This window comes from Anomaloglossus baeobatrachus, chromosome 2, assembly GCF_048569485.1.
Source record: "Anomaloglossus baeobatrachus isolate aAnoBae1 chromosome 2, aAnoBae1.hap1, whole genome shotgun sequence".
NCBI lineage: Eukaryota > Metazoa > Chordata > Amphibia > Anura > Aromobatidae > Anomaloglossus > Anomaloglossus baeobatrachus.
Genome location: NC_134354.1, coordinates 180,841,676 through 180,867,071, shown reverse-complemented (window position 1 = coordinate 180,867,071; position 25,396 = coordinate 180,841,676). Strand labels below are relative to the sequence as shown.

At 42.7% G+C, this 25,396-nt stretch overlaps 1 protein-coding gene across 1 annotated transcript in view; it reads left to right on the top strand.

Moving 5' to 3' along the window:
* TSPAN7 (tetraspanin 7) overlaps positions 1 to 24,780 on the top strand; it is a 190,624-nt gene extending 165,844 nt beyond the window's left edge. Inside the window, exons 7-8 of the mRNA XM_075335507.1 lie at positions 16,917 to 16,989; positions 23,776 to 24,780. Of these exons, the coding sequence (XP_075191622.1) occupies positions 16,917 to 16,985 (69 nt within the window). The 3' untranslated portion in view covers positions 16,986 to 16,989; positions 23,776 to 24,780. The remainder of the gene's footprint in view (positions 1 to 16,916; positions 16,990 to 23,775) is intronic.
* Positions 24,781 to 25,396: the final 616 nt, after the last annotated feature.

Sequence of the window (25,396 nt, the reverse complement as noted above, 5' to 3'; positions counted from 1 at the left end):
TTAACTCACCCGGCGTCCAGCGATGTCCTCTGCAGCCCGTTCTGCTTGCTGCTTCTGAGCCGGCTCATTATTGTCGCGCATATTCATGATGCGCGACACAGCCGACCCGGAAGCAGCTGCTGCAGGGGTCAGCGCCGGCCGGATGCTGCACCGCGGGAGCGATCAGCACCATGGAGAGCGGAAGCGCGCACAGGTGAGTTGATTACTAAGTGCAATCACGGGCCACGGAGAACGGAGCCCGGATTGCACTTAGACAACCCACGTGTGCCGTGATTCACGGCACACGCAGGGACATGTGCGTGTTTTACACGCCAGTGAAAAACGTCAGTGTTTTTCACTGACGTGTGAAACGGGCCTAAGACTGGGGACAGTGGACTTAGATTTAAATCACCACCCCAATGGTGAAATAAAAACACTGCAGTGGTGCTTTAAACACAGCACATTTTTATTCTGATCGTTTCTATCAATTATATTGTTGTATATATTTTTTTGTGTATATAGGACCCACCATTCACAAAAAGTGACAGCTCACTCTCTCTCCTCCATGCACAGTGACCTCTTCACAGACCATTCCTTAGACGTCAGTGTACATCCCTAGACAATTGGTGGTCTTACCCACGTGGCTACTGGAAAGCTTATCTCTAATGCTGGAAACAAAAGCTCAGGCATAATCCTGTACAACATCAAAAATAAAATATGTCTGCAATTAGTCAATTTTATTTTTAACTTTTGCTGCTATCATTCAGAAACAGATGGGTATAGAGCTGCTGGCAACTCGCCGGAGAGTTTAGGCCCATAACTTGGGACCCTCACAGCCGTATTGCCTGTCCAGCCCCATCGTTACGTGTAAACATTCACTTAACCGGATAGAAATCGTCTCTAGTAAAAGTATATTTCTCTTTAATAGAAATGTCGCTGCTTTTAATGAAGGGGCAATGAGATGTATTAGCAGACAGGTTTGTCTTTAATTTGATTCCACTTGTTAACATTAATTGGAGTGGTTGTTAATTAAATCTAAATGTCTTAGCGTTTAATTGCATTTAGCCAATAAATTAATTTATGTACAGCAAGATCCGTAGACATCAGGTATGTACAGGTTGTACCTAAAGAGGACCTGTCATGTCTGATTTAGTAAATACTTTTAGAGCCTAAAGACGTACATAAATGAGTGTGTATGTATTTAATATTTATGTATATATAATATTTACATACACTATCTGACATGAATCGGAATAAACTTTACCCGTTTTAGGGCAAGTAGGAACCAAAATTAGCCAAATACCAGAATAATGAGAGAGAAAATGCTTAAGGCTATGTGCGCACTTACCGGATTTTGCCGCGGATTTTTCGCGGATTTGCTGCATGTTTCGCTGCAGAAAATGTTCATAACATCTCTGCAGTGAATCACCAGCAAATCCTATGGAGAAAAAAAATCCCGTGCGCACTGGGCGGAATTTGACAGCTGCATGTTTTGCTGCGGGAATCCCGCAGCAAAAACAAGTGCATGTCACTTCTTTTCCGCACATCGCTGCGGGATTTCCCTCCATTGACTCAATGTTAATCATGAAATCCCGCAGGGAATAACGCAGGCAGCAAATTCTGTGCGGTTCACTGCGTTTTCCTGCGTTATTCCCTGCGGTATTTCGCGGTTTACCTCCGGTAATGTGCATCTCTTGTCTGCGGTTTTGCAGGGAAGTGATGTCATTACAGGAAGAGGAAGCAAAGCAGAGAGTAAACACACACACATCACAGACATAGAACACATCACAGACATAGAACACATAGACACAGACACATAGAACACACATAGAAAGAAAACGGAAATATAGAAAAAAAAGAACGTGGGCTCCGCTGCATATTTACCGTCCAGCCGAGGTAAGCACACAGCGGCAGCCCGGTATTCTCAGGCTGGGGAGGGAGAGGGGCAGGGATAATGTCCCCCGCCTCACTCCCCCTCCGGCAGCCGAGAATATCAGCCGCAGCTGCCCCGGCACTGTCGCATCCATTATGCGGCAGCACCGGGAGTGTCCTCGGCTCTTCTTGCCACCGTGTAGCAGTGGTGGCAAGGTAATACAAGGGTTAATGATGGTGGGGGACCACCGCCATTAACCCCAGGCTTGATCATGGCAGCGTCTATGTGACAGCTGACATGATCAACCCGTAAGTAAAGTGAAAAAAACACAGACACCGAAAAATCCTTTATTTTAAATAAAACCAACAAGCCTCGTTCACCATTTTATTAACCCCCCCAAACAAAGCTCCGGCGTAATCCACAGCTCCGGCTCCTGCGTCCTGCACTGATGACATCCAGCCGCGACTGTCACAGACACAGGCTGAATGCAGCAGACAGCAGAGGTAATTACCGGTCATTTCCCACGGCCGGTAATGTGAACTCACTGCCGACCGTGGGAAATGCAGCGATCTGTCCTCTATCTATCCCTCCATCTATTCTTCTGTCTATCTACTATCTCAGAATTAAATGACTTTTTTTTTTTTTTTTTTCTTCAATGTGCTTTATTGCATTGAATGCAATAAAGCACATCCCAACCCGCACGCGGCAAAACCGCGGCAATACCGCGGTAAAACCGCGGCAAACCGCATGCGGTTTTCGGGTGGTTTTTTACCGTGGGTGCGGTAATCTTTGAGAGCATGCGGAATTTACACAAGGAAATTTCATTTCCCAGTGCGCACAGAGCCAAGGCATTTTTATTACTTTCTGCAAAGTCAAAAGTTTACACACACTGAGTACTATGCCTTTAAACAATATGGGACAGCCCATATGATGTCAATTCTTTGGAAGCTTCTGATTGGTTTGTTGGCAACATCTGAGTTTTTATTAGAGACTAGTGATGGGCGAACCCCCGATGTTCAGGATCAGGAGCCTCGCCCGCCCGTTTTGTAAAGTTCGAGTTTGGGGTTGAAAATAATGCGAACTTGCGTCCGAACCCCGAGCATGGACTTGACAGTTATGGGATGGGGCGGGGGGGCTGTAAAATAAAGAATATAGTTAATAATAAACATTGTCGTCATACTTACCGGTCCTGCAACGCGTCCTGCAGACCCGCTCAGCCGCTGTCTTCCAGACGCTTCTGCTTCCTGGTCCGATCATTTACTTCCGGGGGTATTCAATGCACTGTTCGTCACTCGTCAGTATTCGGCTTTTTTCGGCCGTGTTCACGGTGACGTCGGGGTTCACCCGAGTCCATGGTTTAGCCATGGACTCGATTAAACTTTGACTATCACTGTCAGCCTGCTTCTCGCTCTGTGTAGACGCTTGCTTGTACAGAGCGATGAAGCAGAACTGACATTGCTGTCCCTGTGGACTACGTCGTACTGAGTATTTTTTTTATAATAAAGATGGAGTCTCTAAATGTTTTTTTTTTTGTTTCTAATAAAAAAAAAAGTCTTTTTTCTTTTTACTGTTTACTAGAAATTCATGTTGGCCATTTCTAATTTGGCGTGACACCATAATTTTCAGACTTGGTACCAGCTGAGAAAACAAAACTGGTATTAACCCCTTTATTACCCAGCATGCCACCGCCATCAGGGCTGCTGGGCGAGCCAGGTAAAGCGCCTGAAAATGGCGCTAAGAAACAATGTGCCATTTCCAGGGGCGTCTGTGATTTTTAGCATGGGGGGCCCAGAACCCTTGTTCCTGACCACGCTGAGAATCCCAGCCCCCAGCTGGCTGGTTTTACCTGACTGGTGATTAAACTATAGTGTGAACCGACGCATTTTTTTTTTTTTTTTTTTAAACAATTGGAAAAAAATTAATGGGCTTCCCTGTATTTTGATTGCCAGCCAAGGAAAAGCCAGGCAGATAGGAGTGGCAGCCCGGAGCCATCCGCTTTTTCTGCGCTGAGAATCAAATACCACAGAGCGCCACGTTATTTTTTAAAATTATTTATTTTTACACTACTATATGTGTGAGGGACTCAACAGCCAATCACAGACGCTGTCACGCAGAATGGGCATCTGTGATTGGCTGTTTGAGTAACCTGGAATCTGCCCATATATTATAGATGCTTTAATGTATGGGCTGATTTCCGGCTACTCCAGCATCTAATCACAGACGCCCACTCTGTGACAGCATCTGTCATTGTCTGTTATTTTAATAGTAAAATAAAACAACAACACAGAGAAAAAAATATTTTATTAGAAATAAAACAGAAGACATTTAGGACTCCATCTTTATTACCCCCCAAAAAAAAAATCTCCAAAGAAGTCCAAAGGCGTGCAGTGATGTCAGTCGAGGTTACCCGGGGGCACAGCTGACTGGCCTCAGCTGTGCACTCGGGTGAAGTCTCTGACAGCTCTCAGATGAGTCTGTGCCTGCTCTCTGTGTGAGCAGACCTGTCTCCTCGCACAGATGTAGAGATGCTGAAGAGATGCTCAACTTTGGACTACGCCAGAGGGTTTTGTTTTTTTTTTTTGTTTTTTTTTACAGCCCCTGGACCTGAATTGGACCTAAACTGTAACACAGGTTTCCCAGGAAAACTTGTGTTTGGGACCTTGTGCACGAACACTGTCCTCGGTACAGACCCAGAACTTCACAACATAGATGGCATCATGGGGAAAGAAAATTGTGGCAGTAACTGAAGCAACATCTAAAGACATCAACTTAAAGATTAAGTGGAAATGGGTCTTCCAAATAGACAATGACCCGAAGCATACCGCAAAACTGGTTACAAAGTAGCTTAAGTCAATGTTTTGAGTGGCCTTCACAAAGCCCTGACCTCAATCCTATTGAAAATTTATGGGCAAGGCTGAAAAGGCAGGTGCGAGTGTGTCGCCCAGGAAATGGGGTACTCAGTCCCAGGCAGTGTATTACTGGGGAATGTCACTTTAGTGGTCATTGACCGGTCCCGTGCCCTGGGTGCTTTTTAATGGGGAGTATTTACAGGGCAGATTAAAGTCATTTGTGTGACGCCACCTGCGGGTTGCGGTTAAGATGGTGAAACCGCCGCTGCTGAGTTGATTTATCTCTAGGGCTGGTGGTAATGGCAGCTGTGGTGGTAGGCCCTCCGCAGGTAGGGCTGAGCCCTGGAGATGTATGATGGAGTAATAACGCAGGACACACCGTGGATTGTAATTAACAGTCTCTACTCACTCTTGACCCTCGGACGGCTGGTTCAGATCCCTGTAGTTCCAGTGCCAGTTGATGACTCGGTTGCTCTGTCCCCGGCACCCTCAGTGTGGTTGGGTCCCCGTAGCGTGGAGCAGTTTGGGGCCCGACTGTCCCTTTTTGTGGCAGTTTTCTTGTCCGTATGGAGGGCAGTATGGACCCTGTAGGGCTGGTCTGTGTCTCGAACCCTGATCCTTGCTTTTTACTGCTGGTGCCCCCGGATCTGTGGGTCAGTGAGGTCCGTGACGGTCCCCTCACTGTGCAGGTATTTGCCAGACCACATGAAACTGGCATCTGACCTAGGGCCCTGTGCCTCGTCTGTGCTCTGGTCCCAGTAGTACTCGGTTGTACCTGCCCTGGCAACAACTCTCCTGTGCTCCCGGGCCACCGTTACACGACCCAGCTCTCAGGCACATCTCCTCTCTACTACTTCACTGCACTGACTAACTGCACTGACTGACTTCTGTCCCCTCCCACCAGGCTGTCTAGTCCCGTGGTCTGGCTCCGCTCTCTAGGTGGCCATCCCCTTGTGTCCGACTAGCCAATTAACCCTTGTATGGAGTGGAAACTAGGATTTTGGTGTGTGTGGGTGTTGCTGGCACTGGTGTTCCAGGTCCCAGGGGGTAGGCCCTGCATCTTGGTGAGGATGCAGTTCCTAGTAGTGCCCTGAGTGGCTCAGGGGTGCTACACGAGCAAGGCAACCTGCAAACATGGCTCAGTTACATCAGTTTATCAGGAGGAATGAGCCCAAATTCCTACCAACCATTGTGAGAAGCTTGTGGAAGTATATCCAAAATGTTTGACCCAAGTCATACAGTTTAAGGGCAATGCTACCAAATACTAAATGTAAACTTCTGGTTTCAACTCTATTCATATTCATCTGCCTAAATTCACCTGCTATGTAACTTGCTAATTCTGGTAGAATAGCATGGAAGCTTTCCTTTTAAGATCATGTTTATTTCACAAGACATGATAAAAACATTAGGCAACAAAGGGTTAATAATTTCTTGTGCTTAACTGACCACAATGTAGGGGCACCGGTTTTGTGCCATGCTTAGTCTCTCTACGGGAGCCAAAATCCAATAGAGAATATTGATGTAACGAAGAAAATCTGATGCTTCTGTGCAGGCAGCCTTGATACCGGGGAAGGCAGAGGACAAGATGAGTGACCTGTAGTGTCCACATTATCTGTAACCAGAGTGGAAATGACCTTTGTCCCTCTCCGTAATTGTAAAACAGACTTTAGATAGACCTCTGTGGTAGTTACTTATGAGTCAAATCCTACATTCGCTTCCGTAGTCTATCATGTCTTCCTTGCTGGTACATTTCAGAGCTGGATCTCCATTAGCAATTAATCCTCAGGTTGAAAGTAAAACCTATGGCCAATTTCTGTCTTAATCTAGTTTTTTAGTGAGGTTACAAAGAGAGAGGTTTGTATGTTGATTCCTTGTAGTACTGAGCAAATAATATCATTACATGAATTTCTCATGGATGGTAAAGCCATACTTGTAGATTATTATTTATTATTATAGTGCCAGTTATTCTATGGCGCTTTATATGTGAAAAGTGGTGCACATAAGAGGGTCAAGTACAATAATCATAAACAATACAAGGCACAGGCAGGTACAGGAGGAGCGAGGACCCTGCCGGCGAGGGCTCACAGTCTACAAGGGACAGGTGAGGATACAGTAGGTGAGGGTGGAGATGGTTGTGTGGCGCTATAGAGGATTGAGGGTTATTGCAGGTTGTAGGCTTGTCAGAAAAGGTGGGTCTTCAGGTTCCTTTTAAAGCTTTCCAAGGTAGGCGAGAGTCTGATATGTTGTGACCGAGCGTTCCAAAGTATGGGAGATGCATAGGAGAAATCTTTGAGATTTTGGGAAGAGGAGATGCAAGGGGAGTAGAGAAGGAGATCTTGTGAGGATCGGAGGTTACGTGCGGGTCAATACAGGGAGACTAGGTCACAGATGTATGGAGGAGACAAGTTGTGGATGTCATGGTTAGGGTTTTGAACTGGAATCGTTGGGCAATGGGAAGCCAGTGAAGGGATTGGCGGCAAAAAGGAGAGGCCATGGAGTAGCAGGGGAACAGGTGGATTACTCGGGCAGCATAGATGCTCTGCTGATTTACAAAATATTTCCAGATTCTAACAAAAATCCTTATTACAAGACTGCAGATATTAGAAGAGCTTCATGACCCATATTAAAGAAAAGGTTACATCTGTCACGCGACATTGAGGTTATGGTGTCACATCACATCTGATTTTCGATGGTATCGTATTGTGACCTGCTGCAACACAGTGGCATATGTTTGAAGCGATGACCCAGGGATCACAGTGCAGCGTAAAGGTACCGTCACACTAAGCAACTTACCAGCGATCCCAACAACGATAGGGATCGCTGGTAAGTTGCTAGGAGGTTGCTGGTGAGCTGTCACACTGCGACGCTCCAGCGATCCCACCAGCAACTTGACCTGGCAGGGATCGCTGGAGCGTGGCTACACGAGTTGCTGGTGAGCTCACCAGCAACCAGTGACCAGCTACACGTGCAGAGAGCAGGGAGCAGCGCACACTGAGCGCTGGCTCCCTGCTCTCCTAGCTACAGCACACATGGGGTTAATTACCTGATGTGTGCTGCAGCTAAATGTGCACAGAGCAGGGAGCAGCGCACAATGCTTAGCGCTGGCTCCCTGCTCTCCTACTTACAGCACACATCAGGTTAATTAACCCGATGTGTCCTGCAGCTAGCTACATGTGCACAGAGCAGGAGCCGGCAGCACAGGCAGTGAGAGCGGCGGAGGCTGGTATCAAAGGTAAATATCGGGTAACCAAGGACAGGGCTTCTTGGTTACCCGATGTTTACATTGGTTACCAGCCTCTGCAGAAGCCGGCTCCTGCTGCCTGCACATTTAGTTGTTGCTGTCTCGCTGTCACACACAGCGATCTGTGCTTCACAGCAGGACAGCAACAACTAAAAAATGGCCCAGGACATTCAGCAACAACCAACGACCTCACAGCAGGGGCCAGGTTGTTGCTGGATGTCACACACAGCAACATCGCTAGCAACGTCACAAAAGTTGTTCGTTAGCAGCGATGTTGCTAGCGATGTTGCTTAGTGTGACGGGGCCTTAAGTTACGGCACAAGACGAGACTACAGATACAGAGTTTATTTACAGGCAGGGACACACAACTGCTGCAAGGCAGTGGGAAGGTGATATGAGGAATTGCAGAGATAATAAACAAGTAAACTGCTTAGCTGAGGCGAACTATAGCTGTCTCCTCAACTATCACAAAACAAAGTGGGAACAGTATAGAAGATTAAAAATACACTTTGCTACACTACCCTACAGTCTGACTGGCCACCACTACTGGGGCCGCACGGCTACTACACTCTGACTGCGGCCTACACTACACCGTAACCAAGGTGCACAAATGCAGACTCACAGTACTGTTGTGAGAAAGTATCTCTCCAGGAACAGCAGGGCTTGTTGATGTGCACTTCTCCAGGGAAGGCAAGAGGGAGCTTTTCTTCTCTTCTGGGACTTGGCGGCTGGGCTCCTCTCAGCGAAGTCTTCCCTTCTTACGGGTCCTGACCTGGCTAAAGTCTGGGTTCTCTCACAGTCCAACTCGCAGAAGTCTTGCAGCTGGTACCGTATATCTTCCCACTCTGTGCTTATCGGATTCTCCTCGGGCAGTGTTCTGTAAGATTAAACCACATCAGAGGTAGAACCACTCCTATATCTTCCTCAGAAACGTCTGTCTCCTCACAGACTCTTTCCTGCACTTTTTCTGCCAGGTTAAACCACACACACCGTCCACAGGAGAGGAGGTATCGGCCAGTCCACAACACACACCTGGAACAGGGGACACTGCTCCCTTAGTTACCCAAAGTATCCAGTTCTGTGCTTGTCAGCACCTTCATAATATTTTCCTGCCACTAATAAACCTTGCATCTATTGCAATGCATATAACTATAATACATTTATGACACAGCATAGCTTACTTTTAGCGTAGACTAAAACACATTATGCGATATGCTTTAATACAACACCTAGTAGAAGTGGGGGTATCCTGACTACTTCCTACATGTTTCCAAATGTGTTGTATTTTTTTTGTCACTGATCGGAATTCACATGTAACTCACTTGCCATTGAGATCAGTATAAGTCGCATGTGACAAGTTGCGCAAATGATTTTGATCATGTGAATTGTATGGGAATTGCTATCGCACTACACATGTCACCATGCAGCCCCAGCCTCCACCATGTCAAAGGGGTTGGCCAGTCTAAAATAACAAGTCTGCAGTCATGCGATGTGTCACTCTGTAACTGCAGACTTGTGAGTTCTTGCATCTCATACACTGTGCACTATGAGGATTCTCCGGTGTCCAAGCCGTTAACGACGGTCACGTGGCTGCAAGTATTCGATATGCGTCCTCCCGGACAGAATCCGACTAGAGGGACGCAGCCTAGCTCAATGCATGTGTGCAGTACAATGTGAGGATTCACAAGTCTGCAGTCACATAGAGTGTCACACTGTGCGTAACTGCAGACTTGTCATGTTAGACCGGACAACCCTTTGAAAACAATGAAATCTAATAGTAACTTTTATGAATTTATTACAGATTAGTAAGGTTATAATTGTGGCTGTAATGTAGATATTCTATTTTAGTGGATTTTGGTTTCTGGATTTCACATACTGGTATATAAGAAAATTGTCCGATTCAAAAACATAACTGGACAAATTCTACATTATGATGCTTTTTGAATTTGACATTTGATCTACTGCACTAAATCTCATAAAATCCTACTATATCAAGTCTCTGGTCTGATAGCAAAAACGGTTATGAAGTGAATGTGTACAGATGAGGCATGTGGCATGGCCTGATGAGACAATGCTCTCATGGTCTGTGGACTGAACCATCATGATGGTGAACCACAATTACTTATTGCCTTTTCTGCAGCTGATGGCAGTATATTAAGAGAATGCAGTGGTACTGATTTGCCACCCACACCATATTGGTAGTAGATGTCAGCAATGGCACTCCTGGTATCAAGATATGGAAGCGTTGGCTGTCCGCATTGCTTAGTTCTGTATCTACATGTACCTAAATGTACCAGTCGCTTACTAAAGCTGATCATTGTAGAAGCTGAAGAAGGAGATGGGAGAACGCCGTACTGCTGTGTAGAAATAATCCGACCCAAGTAGTAAATTAATGCTTATTTGTCAACGCGTTTCTACGAACACTTTCGCCGCCTTCAGGACAAGAATCAAAACTCGATTTCTGCCATCAGCATTTTAATCTGTAGTATTGACATCGATATCAAAGTAGCCCCTGGCTATTTTAATCATTTGTCAGCCAGCGGCGGGCACTCCTGTAACCCTGTGCTGCATCAAAAAAACACAGCCATCATGATGGTGAACCACCATTACTTATTGCCTTTTCTGCAGCTGATGGCAGTATATTAAGAGAATGCAGTGGTACTGATTTGCCACCCACACCATATTGGTAGTAGATGTCAGCAATGGCACTCTTGGTATCAAAATATGGAAGCGTTGGCTGTCCGCATTGCTGTCAGCGGCGGGCACTCCCTGTAACCCTGTGCTGCATCAAAATAACACAGCTATGGGGGTGGTAGGCAATTATAACGTAGCAGCCTTGGCAGCTACGTTAGAATTTCCTTGGCCATCACTCGATTGCCAGCATTGAGGGTGCCTTTGGCATTTTCAAAGCCCCCAAGGCATCATGGCATTATGTGCAGCCCACTCATTAGGCATCAAGCAGCGTCATGATGATGTTTGCCCTGACCCAAGGATTCCGGAAGGCATTGTAAACACCAGGATGCCGGTATTCGTGTGTTGGTCCATGAAGTTGGCAGGACACTGCTCTGGCTGCCACGTAGTACCAAGGACCACCACACCTGGGTCCTGCTAGTCTATTTACTCCTCTCTAGTTATTATGAAAAACTACTTCACTTTTTCTTTCCATCCTTGATAAATCCCCCCTTTGTTTCTCAGGTGCCATTTATATTATTTTATGTTTTATTTTTGCATGACAAGATACATTATAGCCATAGTATAATACCACTTGCCATATTTCTTCTGTGTTGCTATGTGTAGAGAAGAGGTAAAGTACATAATCCTTAAAGTAATTATAGCTGTGAGAACATTTTCTATCTTGCGTGTCCATAAAAACAAAAGTCACAATAATCCTTGAGCGTGATCATAGAACGCGCAAAAGTAAAGTAGAAAGGCAAATTAATTTTGGAGAAAAAAGCCTTTAATGCAGATGGCTGCTGCTGTTAGGGTCCATTTGATCTAGTGAAAACTGTTTAGTACCGTATGGTCTAACACCACTGTGTATGGCCATAATTTAAATGAAAAAATAAGTCTTCTTAATGATCACCTTGATGGCAAAGGCCAATAAATTCTGAAAATATATTTTCTTATTTTCCCTTTTATAGAAAAGTAAATAAAAGCAAATGGTCATTATAACTAAATTCCAAAATAAATTTTGTCTAGAAATATAATCATTGTAGCTTTTAAAGCGGCCGCCAACTTGTTACGCAGTAACCATTCCTAGAATGTTAAAGTGGTTGTTCACTACTTGTCCACTACTAGATGTTTGCCACCCATTAAAATAATAAAAGCTTATACTCACCCTTTGTACTGATGCTGCTCCAGTGGCATCAACAATCGCCTTCCTGTGGCCACAGGTGATTGTTAGATTATGTGAAACCCGCACCCAATCGCTGCCCACTTCTTCCTTCCACTTTCAGATTTATGAGTAATCAACAGGAAGTGAGGGCTGCAGCTGATCTCTCCCAGGTGATTACTTATGTGTCTGAATTAGGGGAGAGAGCGAGTCTAGCGATGATTTGAACGCAGAGTGCTGACACCACTGAAATGCCAACCACACAGGAAGTGGGTATAAGCTGTTTTATTTTAATGGGAGCAAACATGGGCAACGAGAAGTGGTTGTCTTAGTGGACAACCAATGGTATGAGCGGTAGATGTCTCTCTTCCCCTACCCTCCCCTTTAAGTGCAGGACGTTGTTCTTCTAGTGGATATTTTGATGTAATACTGGAGATACCAGGAGTGCTGAGGTATGAAGAGGCCGCTCAAATTACTGCCCACCCTATCTATCTGATCTAATACTGGAGACAGCAGGAGTGCTGAGGTAAGAAGAGGCTGCTCACACTGCAATCCACGATGTCTATCTGATCTAATACTGGAGATACCAGGGTTGCAGAAGTAAGAAGAGATTTCTCACTCTACTGTACACCCTGTATCTGATGTAATATTGGAGATACAGGGGTGCTGGTAAGAAGTGGTCACTCATATTTCTGTCCACCATGTTTTACTGACTGACAATACATGATACAATACATCTTCAGATCAAAGTGGAGCTTCCTATTTCACACGTTCACAGGTATCTTTGTAATTAGCTTTCTAGGACAGGTGTCTGTCAATGTAACAAGGTAATTTTTGGGATTTATTTTTTGTTAGAATGCCATTTTCTTTACCTCTATTTTCTATTCCTGGAGGTAAAAAAAAAAAAGCAGCTCCATTTCGTGGTGAAGTGACCTGTTAAAATTGAATTTCTTTGAAATGATTTACATCTTGAAACCTTATCCATACACGGTCAGAATATGTAATATTGTAGTCATGTTTTAGTAATGCCAGATGTTTCATGAACCCCCCCCCCCCCTTCCTGAAGGCTACTACAGATGTGTTATGGCTTTCCTGTTGGGTTTTCTCAAGTTCCCTCATATGAGTAGTCTTTTAAAAAAAAAAAAAAAAAAAAAGTACAAAAGATTTCAGGCCTAGTACATGCAAGGAAAAGTTCTGATCAATTTTTAACATTGATAAAGTTGGTTATAGAATGCAAGAACAAAATGGAATGAAACCCCTTCAAAACCTCTGATCTCTCTTTAAGTAGCCATGCAGGATACTTGTTTGATGCAACCTGAAAAGTCAATCCTTAAGGATTAATGTTCTGTGTATGGTATAAAATCGATTAGTTCCGACCAGTGGAAATTAGTTCCATCTGGTGTAACAGATTAAAGATTTGCTTTGAATTTTTTTTTTCTCTGTCATACTGATTATATACTACACTCATAGAATTTAATCTGCTTCCATGCAAAAAATACATGTGAGCAGTATACATAAAAGAAGCTTGGAAAAAAAAAATCTAAAAGAAAAATATGGGAGGTTTATGGCAGCAACATCGGGCAGGACGGGAGTTCTTGGCCAGATGTTCGTACTTGACTCCTGTGTGGAATTATCTTGTTTCTGCGTAAATTCTATCCCGCATAGAAAAATTAATTTTATGCTTAGAAAAGTATTTATTTTTGAGTCCTAACATATTTTTAAATATAACTATTGATGAGCGAGCGTGCTCATCACTGCTCATTACTCGAGCGAGCATCGGGTCCTCAAGTTCTCGGCCGAGGGTCGCGGGTGTACAGATATGTTACTCTTGAAACAAAGAACACACAGCAACAGCTCGCTTTTATGAATGGTGGGAGTCTGAACCCCAAGGAATGCCATTTTCAGTCTTTTAATGGTTCTCACTGGGGGTTAAAACAATGTTTTTGGATGTAGTGTGTGTAAAAAAAAAAAAAAAACACTATGGTTTTGTGAGGGCTGGCAACAAGGACCTGACTGACAATTATTGTGTCCCCTGAAGAGTCTTAATGACGAAACGCGTCGGGATGTCATCAGGGTCAGCGTAGGGGTCCAGCTTGAGACCTTAGATGTGGCCCGTCCTTGTTAGGACGGAAGTCTGGGGCAGCAGTTATTTCTTATTTTCTGAATCCAAAGAGTAGTAGGGTTAGTAAATGGTGGACGACTCTACTGACTCGGATGGAGAGACTGCAAGCCCTCATATGAAAAAGGACTGGGTGAGACCATTCCTATTTTAATACCTAGAAAATCCATTGTGTATTAATGTCTATCTATGACTGACCATTGTCAGGAATATGAGCGCACATTGATTTGTTGTTTTTTTAGGTACTTATTATTTCTTTTGTTGTGTTTTTTTTGCCAATTGGACCACTGTCCTTTGCTCACAGCATTGTCACTTTATTGGTTTGTTTGTTTAGTTTTTTTTTCCTGTGTTTATTATCTCTTGTAGCCATCACCAGATAGGACCCCTGATGGGAATGTCCTTCATTAGGGGTACTTCACACACAGCGAGATCGCTACTGAGATCGCTGCTGAGTCATGGTTTTTGTGACCTCATTAGCGATCTCGCTGTGTGTGACACTGAGCAGCGATCTGGCCCCTGCTGTGAGATCGCTGCTCGTTACACACAGCCCTGGTTCGTTTTTTTATTGTTGCTCTCCCGCTGATAAGCACACATCGCTGTGTGTGACAGCGAGAGAGCAACAATCCTGAATGTGCAGGGAGCAGGAGCCGGCGTCTGACAGCCTGCGGTAAGCTGTAACCAAGGTAAACATCGGGTAACCAAGGTGGTTACCCGATATTCACCTTCGTTACCAGCCTCCGCTGCTCTCACGCTGCCAGTGCCGGCTCCTGCTCCCTGCACACGCTAAGTTAAGCGGTGTGAGCTGGTAACTAAGGTAAACATCGGGTAACCATACCCGATGTTTACCTTAGTTACCAGTGTCCGGAGCTTCCAGACGCCGGCTCCGTGCAAGCGCAGCGTCGCTTGCACGTCGCTGCTGGCTGGGGGCTGGTCACTGGTCGCTGGTGAGATCTGCCTGTTTGACAGCTCACCAGCGACCATGTAGCAATGCAGCAGCGATCCTGACCAGGTCAGATCGCTGGTCGGATCGCTGCTGCATCGCTAAAGTGTGAAGGTACCCTTAGGCTGACTCAAGTGGCCATGGTGTATTCACCGTAGGTGGTGATGGCTTTATGAGCTTGACTTGTTTATACTAGAGTAATTAGGGTTGCTCTTTTTAGTTCTATATCAATAAAGGTGTATATTTGAATGCTTATTTGCATACTAACATATTTTTAAATATAACTATTGATGAGCGAGCGTGCTCGTCACTGCTCATTACTCGAGCGAGCATCGGGTCCTCAAGTTCTCGGCCGAGGGTCGCGGGTGTACAGATATGTTATTCTTGAAACAACGAACACACAGCAGCGGCTCGCTTTTATGAATGGTGGGAGTCTGAACCCCAAGGAGTGCCATTTTCAGTCTTTTAATGGTTCTCACTGGGGGTTAAAACAATGTTTTCGGATGTAGTGTGTGTAAAAAAAAAAACAAAACAAAACCCTCCCACAGAAATGCTCTGTTTATGGCTGACTGGTTGTAGGCGAAGAGCCAAACTGCCCACAAAGACCAGATCAGATGAGCGCATTTTAGGTACTTGTGCTATCAATGTTAAAATCCAGATATCTCGCGAACAGCACGCTGACCAGTGTTATTAAATAAGGCTTTTGAGGTGACAGTTTTCAAACAGACCTAATGTCTTTATGAAAAAATCGCAGCATGTACTAATCGCTTCTGTTTTTTGGTTTGTTTTTTTTATGAGATTCGCTTATTCAAGTCTATGGGGGAAGCAAAAATATCAGAATACATCAATTTTTACTGTCATATTGCATTTATTAACATAAATTCTTTACAATGCAAAATACAATCTTTTAATGTTTGATGTATACAAATCAAAAAAGGTCTGTAGAATAGGATTCTGGCCAGGTTGGAGCAATGCCTAGTAGACCAGCAAGACAAAACAATCACTGATCTCGGGGAGACCAGCCTGAGCAAACACTGCCGGCAGCCAGCGAAGGCGCTCGACACAGTGAAATCCTAGGTGCATTGCCTCCTGGAAAGTATGCAAATCAAAAAAGGTCCGTGGAGCCTCTGTTAGGAGTCTCGACACGGAAAAAAGCCAGATATCCCTCCGGGAAGGACCTAGCCAAGGAGTGGCTCTTTTTAGGAGACCACCATAACCACCATATTAAGTGGCCCTTTTAGTCAATATCCAGCTCTTGACGAGTTTAAAGATATGACCAGGGAAATACCAAGGCCAGGTATCCATCCACAGACAGCTGTTTCGGGGTATTGCCCCTCATCAGTGTGGTGTAGGATTCTGGCCAGGTGGGAGCAATGCCTAGTAGACCACCAAGACAAAACAAGCAAGAGCCACTCCTTGGCTAGGTCCTTCCCGGAGGGATATCTGGCTTTTTTCCGTGTCGAGACTCCTAACAGAGGCTCCACGGGCCTTTTTTGATTTGCATACTTCCCACGGGGCAATGCACCTAGGATTTTACTGTGTTGAGCGCCTTCGCTGGCTGCCGGCACTGATTTCTCAGGCTGGTTTCCCCGAGATCAGTGATTGTAATGTTTGATGTATAAAATCTGATTCTATAAGAGTGTAAAAAAATGGACACGCGGACGACAATACGGTTGAAAATTGTTCATTTTTTTTTCCTGCATAAAAAAGAGAAGTTTTCATATGAGCATCAGAACCCGGCCTAAAACAATGATCACCTATCCACATTAGGATAGTGCAGATCTGTCGTCATGCTCAGTAGTTTTATAACTGTACATGGGCGCTTTTGCAGCACGGCTTTTGCGCCATACAAATTACATAGAATGTGCCTTGATGTTCTTCTGGAATAAGTAGTAATGACATTGTATACCATTGATGCTGGGTAAAATAAATGTAATGGTGTCTTCTCTATTATGCAGTTTTACATGTATTACTGTTGTAAAACAAAGTGATATTACGTGCACTGAAAACTGGATGCTATTCATTAAGACGTAAAGGTTCATGATTGCCGCCTAATGTATGGATTGTGTTTCTTGTCTTGCAGCTGATTGGAATGCTGTTGGCGTGCTGTCTTTCCCGGTTTATCACTGCAAATCAATACGAGATGGTGTAACATGGTAAATTGCCACCATTTTTTTTCTGTCTCGCTCCCTCCATCACTTTATAAGCCCTGAATTTTATTTGATTTTAAATTGCTGTGATTTAGAACTAATCAGCTCCGCCGGTGATAATGGGTCTGACTTATCGGCGTGGCGCTTACATATGCTGCTCATGCAAGTTTATGCTTTATTTTATCTGTACGATAGAAATCTGAGTGGATGTAATTCTCTTAATGCAACAGTAGTGCATGTTTGCTCAAAAATGAGAAATATACACAAGTTTGTCATTTACTTTAACTTTTTAGTTTAGCTTCAATTATTCAATTGGAAAGGGGCATTTCCACCATTTCAAGGGAGGTCCCTTTTACGTTTCCCCCTGCACAGGGATACTCTTGTCCATTAAATGATACATTGTTGCATTGAAGTAAATAGGACTGGGCTGCAATTTTCGACGCTGTGGATGGTTTCAATAGGCAAAATCTCCTTCATTGTGAGAGTTGAACATTGAATCCCCACTTATGGAAGCATGATGGCATCTTATAGAGAGCAGTATATCTCCTTTAGCCAGTAGCGAACTCTTAGAAATGTTGTCTGCAAGCAATATTAAACTGGAGACCACCAAGACTATCTGAGAACATTCATGGGGCCCACCATCAATTACTATAGAAATAACAAATGCTAAAATCTGCAACAAAAAAGAGGACCGTGCCATGTACATTAAGATAAAGGACTGTTATGGACAAGATTAGGAACTATTAAGAGTATATAAGAGTTATATGAAGATATCCAAAAACCAGGATTTAAGATAAGTGCTTGAACTGTGTACCACACCTATATGGCTATGTGCGCACAGTGCGTTTTTCGCTGCTTTTTTGCTCGTTTTTCGGGTGCGTTTTTGGCCTCAAAACTGCATGACTTTGCTTCCCCAGCAAAGTCTGAGTTTTCATTTTTACTGTCCGCACACAACTTTTTTTTTTTTAAGCTGCGTTTTTGAGCTTAAAAAAAAAATGGACATGTCAATTCTTTCCTGCGTTTTTCTGCGTTTTCCCCCCATGCAATGCATTAGAAAACCGCAGAGATCAAAAACGCACCAAATCACGGTAAAAACGCATCCATTTTTTGGCGTGTTTTTTGCCGTGGGTGCGTTTTTGTGTGTTTTATAGCGGACAAAACGCACAAAAATGCAGCGTCAAAAAAACGCAGCGTGTGCACATAGCCTATCTGCATTCAGACATCTTAAGACTCAGATAGTCTGGACTTTAATGTGACAAGTGAATCATGCTGACATAGCTTAATATAAATGAGGAAACAAGCACATACAATATATATATATATATATATATATATATATATATATATATATATATATATATATATATATATATATAAATATATATATATATATATATTATAATATAATATAATATATATATATATATATATATATATATATATATATATACATGTATATGTATGTCAAGGAAAAAGAAGGAAACAATCATATTTCTTAGCACATATTGGACCCTTGATCGTTTCCTTCTTTCTTTTTATTTATATATATATGTGTGTGTATATATATATATATATATATATATATATATATATGTGTGTGTATATATATATATTATATATATATTTTACAGAATAAGCTATGATACATTACCCAATAGGAGACGTGTTACGTATTATTGGCCCCTAGCCAATAATTCCTTTTAAATGTTTGTCCACTTCCGTGATTAAACCAGTCGTATTTTCTATGCAGATCCGTGTCATTTCTCGGGGTTGTATGGAAGAATAGTATGCATGCTACTAACAAATGACTCATGATTTGGATGCAGACGGGGTTAAGGTAGATGCATAATTAGATTGCATCACTGTAAATTTATGGCCCCCTTAACAGGACGTGTAACTAAATTACAGAATATTATTATTGATATATGGACTTCATTGGATTTGATGGGCTACATTGGACCCACATAGGTCAAAGGGGATTGTGTAGGGAGGGTGTTGTTTTTTTTAATTTTCCTCGTTTTTTTAATTTTTTTTTTTTTTGGCCTTCACTATGGTAATAGTAATGGGGAGATCTGACAGACACCTTTAAATGATTATTGCTGGTGCTTAGTCTCTGCCAGCGTTGTTTTGTTGCTTTAAAAACTTGACACCCCCTCACTATTAATTCACTGCCTAATACACCTGGGGAATTGGGAAGGAGTTGGCTACTTCCAGGACCAGACCATCCAGGGTGCAAGCTTTTATTTTTAGACTAGGAAGTAACCAGTATGTAAGGACCTTCAATCCCATGAGGATCCATTTACTGGTGTTGCTTTTGTGTTGGAAATAAATGACACCAGTATAGTGAAATACATACTGCTTGCATAGATAAATAGTTAAAAAAAGAAAAAGAAAAATAACATGAATTCCTCTCATTAACCAATCCGGGTAAAAATGACCACAGAAAAGTCATACTGACATAGATACCAATGCCGGTCTAACGTAGTCACCCGAATCTGATGTAGACCAAGCTGGAAACCTGTAAAAAGTAAAAGCACTACAAAAACATTACAATAAGAAAAATGACACACCCAATCGTAAACAGCCCCATAGAGTATAATGGACACATGTTAGATCTGTGAAAAGCATGGAGAGAAAGCGTTTGTGAAAATGGGCGTCTGAATGAGGTCTTATGTCAGGAGCCACAGAAATCTTGTGTATCGCCATCTCAGTTTCCCTAGGGGTACTGTCTACTAAAGGTTTGTTCATAAATAATAAATATGGACATGTTAATAATTTACCCAATTATTACATCAAGTAAATCACCCGCTGTGGCTCTTACCTAGTATAGGTTGGTGTCGTGATGGACTGCACATGAATCAGCATTCACAAGCCGTTACAGCTCAAGCGCTCAATTTGTCACGTGCATTGCTATAATTACAGTGCAATATGGAAATTCCACTCCGTGTCAATTCCTTGTGATGATTTTCACTGTCAATTTAAGCCTTTGCATTGTATAGGACAAAATCTGTATGTAATATGCGCAGTTATTGGCAACACGTATCAAAGATATAGCTCAGATTTCTATTTTTCCACAAAGACAGGTGAAATGGCACAAGTGATGTAACTGCAAAAATGATGGATAGTACAAGTACCAAAAAATCTGATGTGTTTAAAGAGCAATTATTGATGGGGATTGGAGGGGGCCCTTAACCAATTATGGCTTTTTTAACATAGAAAGAAATCGTTCATAAACGTTCCACCGCTATTGACTGTTTATGGAAATTTTTGTTTCTTTATTACCTATGTCATAACTGATTGAGGGTCCATCGCTCAACCTTTATAGCTGTCAGCAGGCATGAGTGTGTACATGTTTATACTCATGTATGTGTGAGAGGGACCCTCATTCAGTAAAGGATGATATGGGTTTTGTGGGATTGGAGCCCCCATCCAGCCAAAAACTTTTTGAGGGATCCACCCTTACCTCCCATATCACTCATTACTTAATGAGGGCCCCACTCACTCACACTAACCATTCTACACATATTAAAGCTTACTTATAGCTGAGTTGCTAAGTAGTGATAGGCGGACTTGCATTCCCCAGGATATACTGGTTTCAATCGGGTTTAAAAAAAAAAAAAAAAAATAATAAAAAAAATACCCGGTTCAGCCCCGAAATGGATCCTGGATATCATACCAGATGCTAATTTCGATATACGTCTATGTGAACCAGAATCCGGCGCTTTAAAATGGTGGTAGAAGGGATAGGGGAATTGGCACAGCGGCGTTATACTTATCGAGTCTCCCACGTGGCTCTAACGCTACTTCCAGGGGAGCTCATTAACCTCATACATATGCACTGTCCCCACTCAAGGGCAGTCCTCGCGTCTCTGGTTGCAGTCAGACGTACCCCCACCCTGTGTAACAGTGTGTCTGACTGCTTTCAATCAGAGGCGCTGTGTGTGTGTGTGTGTGTGTGTGTGTATCGATTGGTGTAAAAATAAATAAAATTGGCGAAGAGTTCCCCAATATTATAATACCCAGCACAGATAAAGCATAAGGCTACAGGCTGCAGTTCCCAGCCATGTGCTTATCTTGGCTGTGTATCAAAATAGAGGAACTGCATGCAGCTTTTTTTAAAAAAAAATAATTATTTAAATAAATAAATAAACTGGCGTGCTGTAAATAAATAAACTGTCGCCCCGGCCCTCCCCCCCCTTCCAAATTCTGATACCCAGCTATGATAAAGCCGACATTTGGGAACTAGTATTCATGGACTGGGGAGACCCATGCTTATTGCCCCCACCAACCTTAAAATAGCAGCGTGCAGCACCCCAGGATAGTATCATCCATTAGTTGAGACAATCCTGCAACTTTACCTAGCTCATCCCGATTGCCATGGTGTGGTGGCAATCTGGGTAATAAGGGGTTAATACCAGCTCACACCTGCCACTAAGCCCTAGATTAGTAATGGGAGACGTCTGAGACCCCCCCCCATTACTAATCTGTAAGTGAAAAGATATAAAGACAAACAACCAAAAAAATCCTTTATTTAAAGTGAAATGCAAAAAAACACACCCTCTTTAACATTTGTATTAACCCCAAAAACACCCAGGTGCAACATAATCCACATGAGCTCTGCTACATCTGAACTGACAGCGTGTGGGCACAGAACATGACTGCCTGCTGTGAGCTTCAGGCAGAGAATGACCTGAGGCTCAGCGATGAGCGGTGACATCACTCAGGTAATTTGCAGTCCCAGGTGGAGGTTCCCATGGTTCTCCACCTTTTAATCGCAGGTAACCTGACCTCATTGAACTGAGTGACAATTCATTATGCAACAAATTTCACATTTAAAATTCTGGATATTTTTCCAACTTTTGCATATATAAATGTTTTCAAAACCACACTTCTTTTGGTGTCCAGATCCTATGATTGTCACAGCAAAACTGGGACTGTTAGCAAATCTGCGTGTCTCCAGTAAGTTCTGATGCTCAAAAAGATCTTGCCGGGTTCATTGAAAAGAAACTACTTTAAACAAACTTTCGCATAAAGCAATAGTTTAGGCAGTTATCAGAAATTTTGAAGTTTTATCAGAGTTATTCAAATTGTCTCTCCAGGAAAGGAGACAAACTCTAGCGTCACCTATTGGAAGCAGCAATCCTAAAAGTCAAAATTGGCCTTTTAACAAGCCTTTTCATATGACCTAGGATATATGCCAGATCAGAATCCCAATTTGCAGACACGGTGTTTCGGGGTGATTGCCCCTCGTCAGTGCAAAGTGTGGGTATCTGATCTGGCTGTATTAGAAGCTATGTGGGGACCACGGGGGAAGACTATTCTCCTTATGGAGACCTGAAGTTTATCAGAGAAATCTACATTACTCCACCACTTAACAGAAATTTCATACTCCTCCTATTGAACTCACCATCCACTGTGAAAAAGCAGCTCAAGTCTGTCATGCTCAGAGCAGGGGGAAAACATTATCCTTTATGGAGAGGGTAGGGTAGAGGATTAGGAAAGTGAACAGACTGAAAAACGCCATGCAGGACTCTATAACCAGTGTTTTACCTCTCATCAGAGCTTGATTCAGATGAAGACAGCTGAGCTTTGCTGTATAATTTCCAACGTGTTGCTGCAGCTTGTCCAAACTTAATGAAGAACAGGCATTTCTTCTGTGCTATACTGTCTAGGGAAGAAATCACTGCAGCTCGGTCTCATCCCCCAGCTACCAGTAGATTACAAATCACAGAGCATGCCGAGGGTAAACTGGTGAGAATTGAGGATTTAAGTCGCATAATGGCCAAAAATGCTGTTATTCCTCCTGTACTCACATACAGTGCCAACAGCTTATTATGAACAGTTACTTGAAAGCACAGTTATCCTTTAAAGTTCTTATCTTACCTCCAACAGTGGGTTATATAGTCCATTCCTGCATTTTAATAAAGTCATTCATGTCCTTAACAGATGTTCACTCTTGCACTCATTATAAGCTAATTAGGTAGACCTAGTTCAGTGGTCATGGCTTCACCCACACTAGCCCGCTTCAGATGCTGTAATCCTGTCCCGCTGGACTCGTTATCTTAGGAATGGCATTACTATGCCCTCTTGAGCGAGTGCACTGCACTGTTCAAGCCAGAAAGAATACACCAGCTCCACTGCGTTCCTCAGGAGGCCATACTGATGTCATTGCGAAGATAATGAGGCTAGTTGGGAGGATGTCGGTCAAGTCCAGGGAAGAGCGTGATTACAAGATCTGAAGCAAATACTTGAGGTGAAACCAAGCCAACCCAAGCTAGTCCTACCTAATTAGTATATGACGAGCGGTACTTTAAAATTTGTTTTAGTGTAGAAGTGATCATTTGTTTGGGAATTAAAGGACTTCATTAAAATGCAAGAATATGGCTCTGTAACCTAATGAAGGCAGCTTGAGTGGCTTAAGGGACCTGAGAGGTTCCCTTTTACTGTACACGATGTGTGCTTATTAAGAACTCATGTACACAGCCTTAAGAGGATGGTTATTGAGCGCCATGGAGCCTCTACTGTATCTAAGGTAAAAACTGAGTTTTTTTTCTTTCAAGCGGATTTCATACTAATTCAACAGAAACAAAATATTGCATGCTTCATCGAATACGAACGTCTAGAGGGAAATATCTCGATACAGCCCAGAGCTTGTGTGGCACGCACAGCGCTTTGCTATATACGTGAGCCCAAAGTGTGGCTTTAATTATGGCTTTGTTGCTTTTCATTTTAATAAAAAAAAAAATTGAATATATACTGGCAAGTATATGATATGTTTCTTTGTTTTCACAGGATCCACCCATTATTACATGAGGAGCTGAAGGAATCAAGAAGGAATTTACAGAATGTTAGAGCACACGACACATTTACCAAGCACTCCGTGTTCCCATTTTGTAGTGTAACCATCCGTTCCAGTAAAGTTGTGCCATGAAGAGTAGCCTATATAGTGTCTAACTGCACACTTCCTCCCGGGAAGGCTTTTCGTATGATGGCACTTTGTGTGTTCTTTAGTCATACTGTAGTTGTATTGTTACTATGATAATCCATTAACTGCCTCAACCTGGCTGTGCATGCAGTGGCTGATACAAATGAAGGGACTAAGATGTCCTTACCTAACGATTTATTAAATGTTCTATACGTTTATATAAATCAGTACATGAAAAACAAATATAGCCTATCTAATCTTTTTTATATATATATCTCTATATATTTATTTACAAGGCATACTTCTTTTTTATTTTGCCATATACCACATTAATTAAAATAAATCTGTGATATTACAATACTTGAAGAGTCATGTTGAGCTATGTTGTGCTTTGAATGGCATCCAGTAGGCCTAAAGCTAGGCTGCACCCTGGATTCTTACTCTGTATGCCTAATGCTAATGATCTTCGTCTAGTGAATTTTTTGCTTCAGATTCCATTTTTTTGTGTTTCACTGTTACTAAACTGTTGTTGCTTACTGTGAAGACAATATATTGATGCTTTTTTATCCTTTAGTGTACAGCTAACCTCAATTGTGCCGTCATGCTGATTCCTTTCGTTTCTTCCTAGCTAATGTTCCTCCTGTTTTGTTCCCCATGTTGCTTTGGAAGTACAGCAACCAAATGATATTTTCAGGAAATTGTGAAAATTTAGATAAGGACAGACATTGGAAATGTTCAGACCTTTTTAAAAATTAAATTAGGAAAATATGATTTTTTTCTTATGATGTCTCCATCTAGCATGCTGAGGACAATGCTTTGATATTGTGAGCATTTGTGATAAATATATATTAATAAACTGAACTACAAACAGATATTTTATTGTGTTACTTTATTGCAATTTATTTAGAACCAACCATCAAAATAATTTGCTTCATTATCTCGCGTTTTATTTTATTTATTTTATAATTAATGTGCAGTTTTTGGCATCGGCATGCAATAGTGTATTTTGAAGTGTACCAGTTAAAGGGAATCTGTCAGCAGGTTTTTGCTACTTCATCTCAGAGCAGCATAATGTAGGAAAAGAGGCCCTGAGTTCAATGATGTATCACTTAGATTGGTGGTTGCAGCCGTTCTGACACACTGAAAGATTTTAGATTTTGCATGTAGCAGAGCTCTGCCTCCACTAGGCTTTCAGTGTACATTTCTATTGACAGAAGCTGCTAATCACAGAGGGGGGTGAGGGGGGGGGGTGAGTCTGACTATAAAGCTGGCTTCACACATAGCGACAACGACGTCGCTGTTACGTCATCATTTTCTGTGACGCAACAGCGACCTTGCAAGTCGCTGTTATGATCGCTGCTTAGCTGTCAAACACAGCAGATGCAGCAGCGATCATAACGACACGCGTCGCTGTGGAAGCTATGCTGCACTTGGTAACTAAGGTAAATATCGGGTAACCATTACCCGATATTTACCTTGGTTACCAGC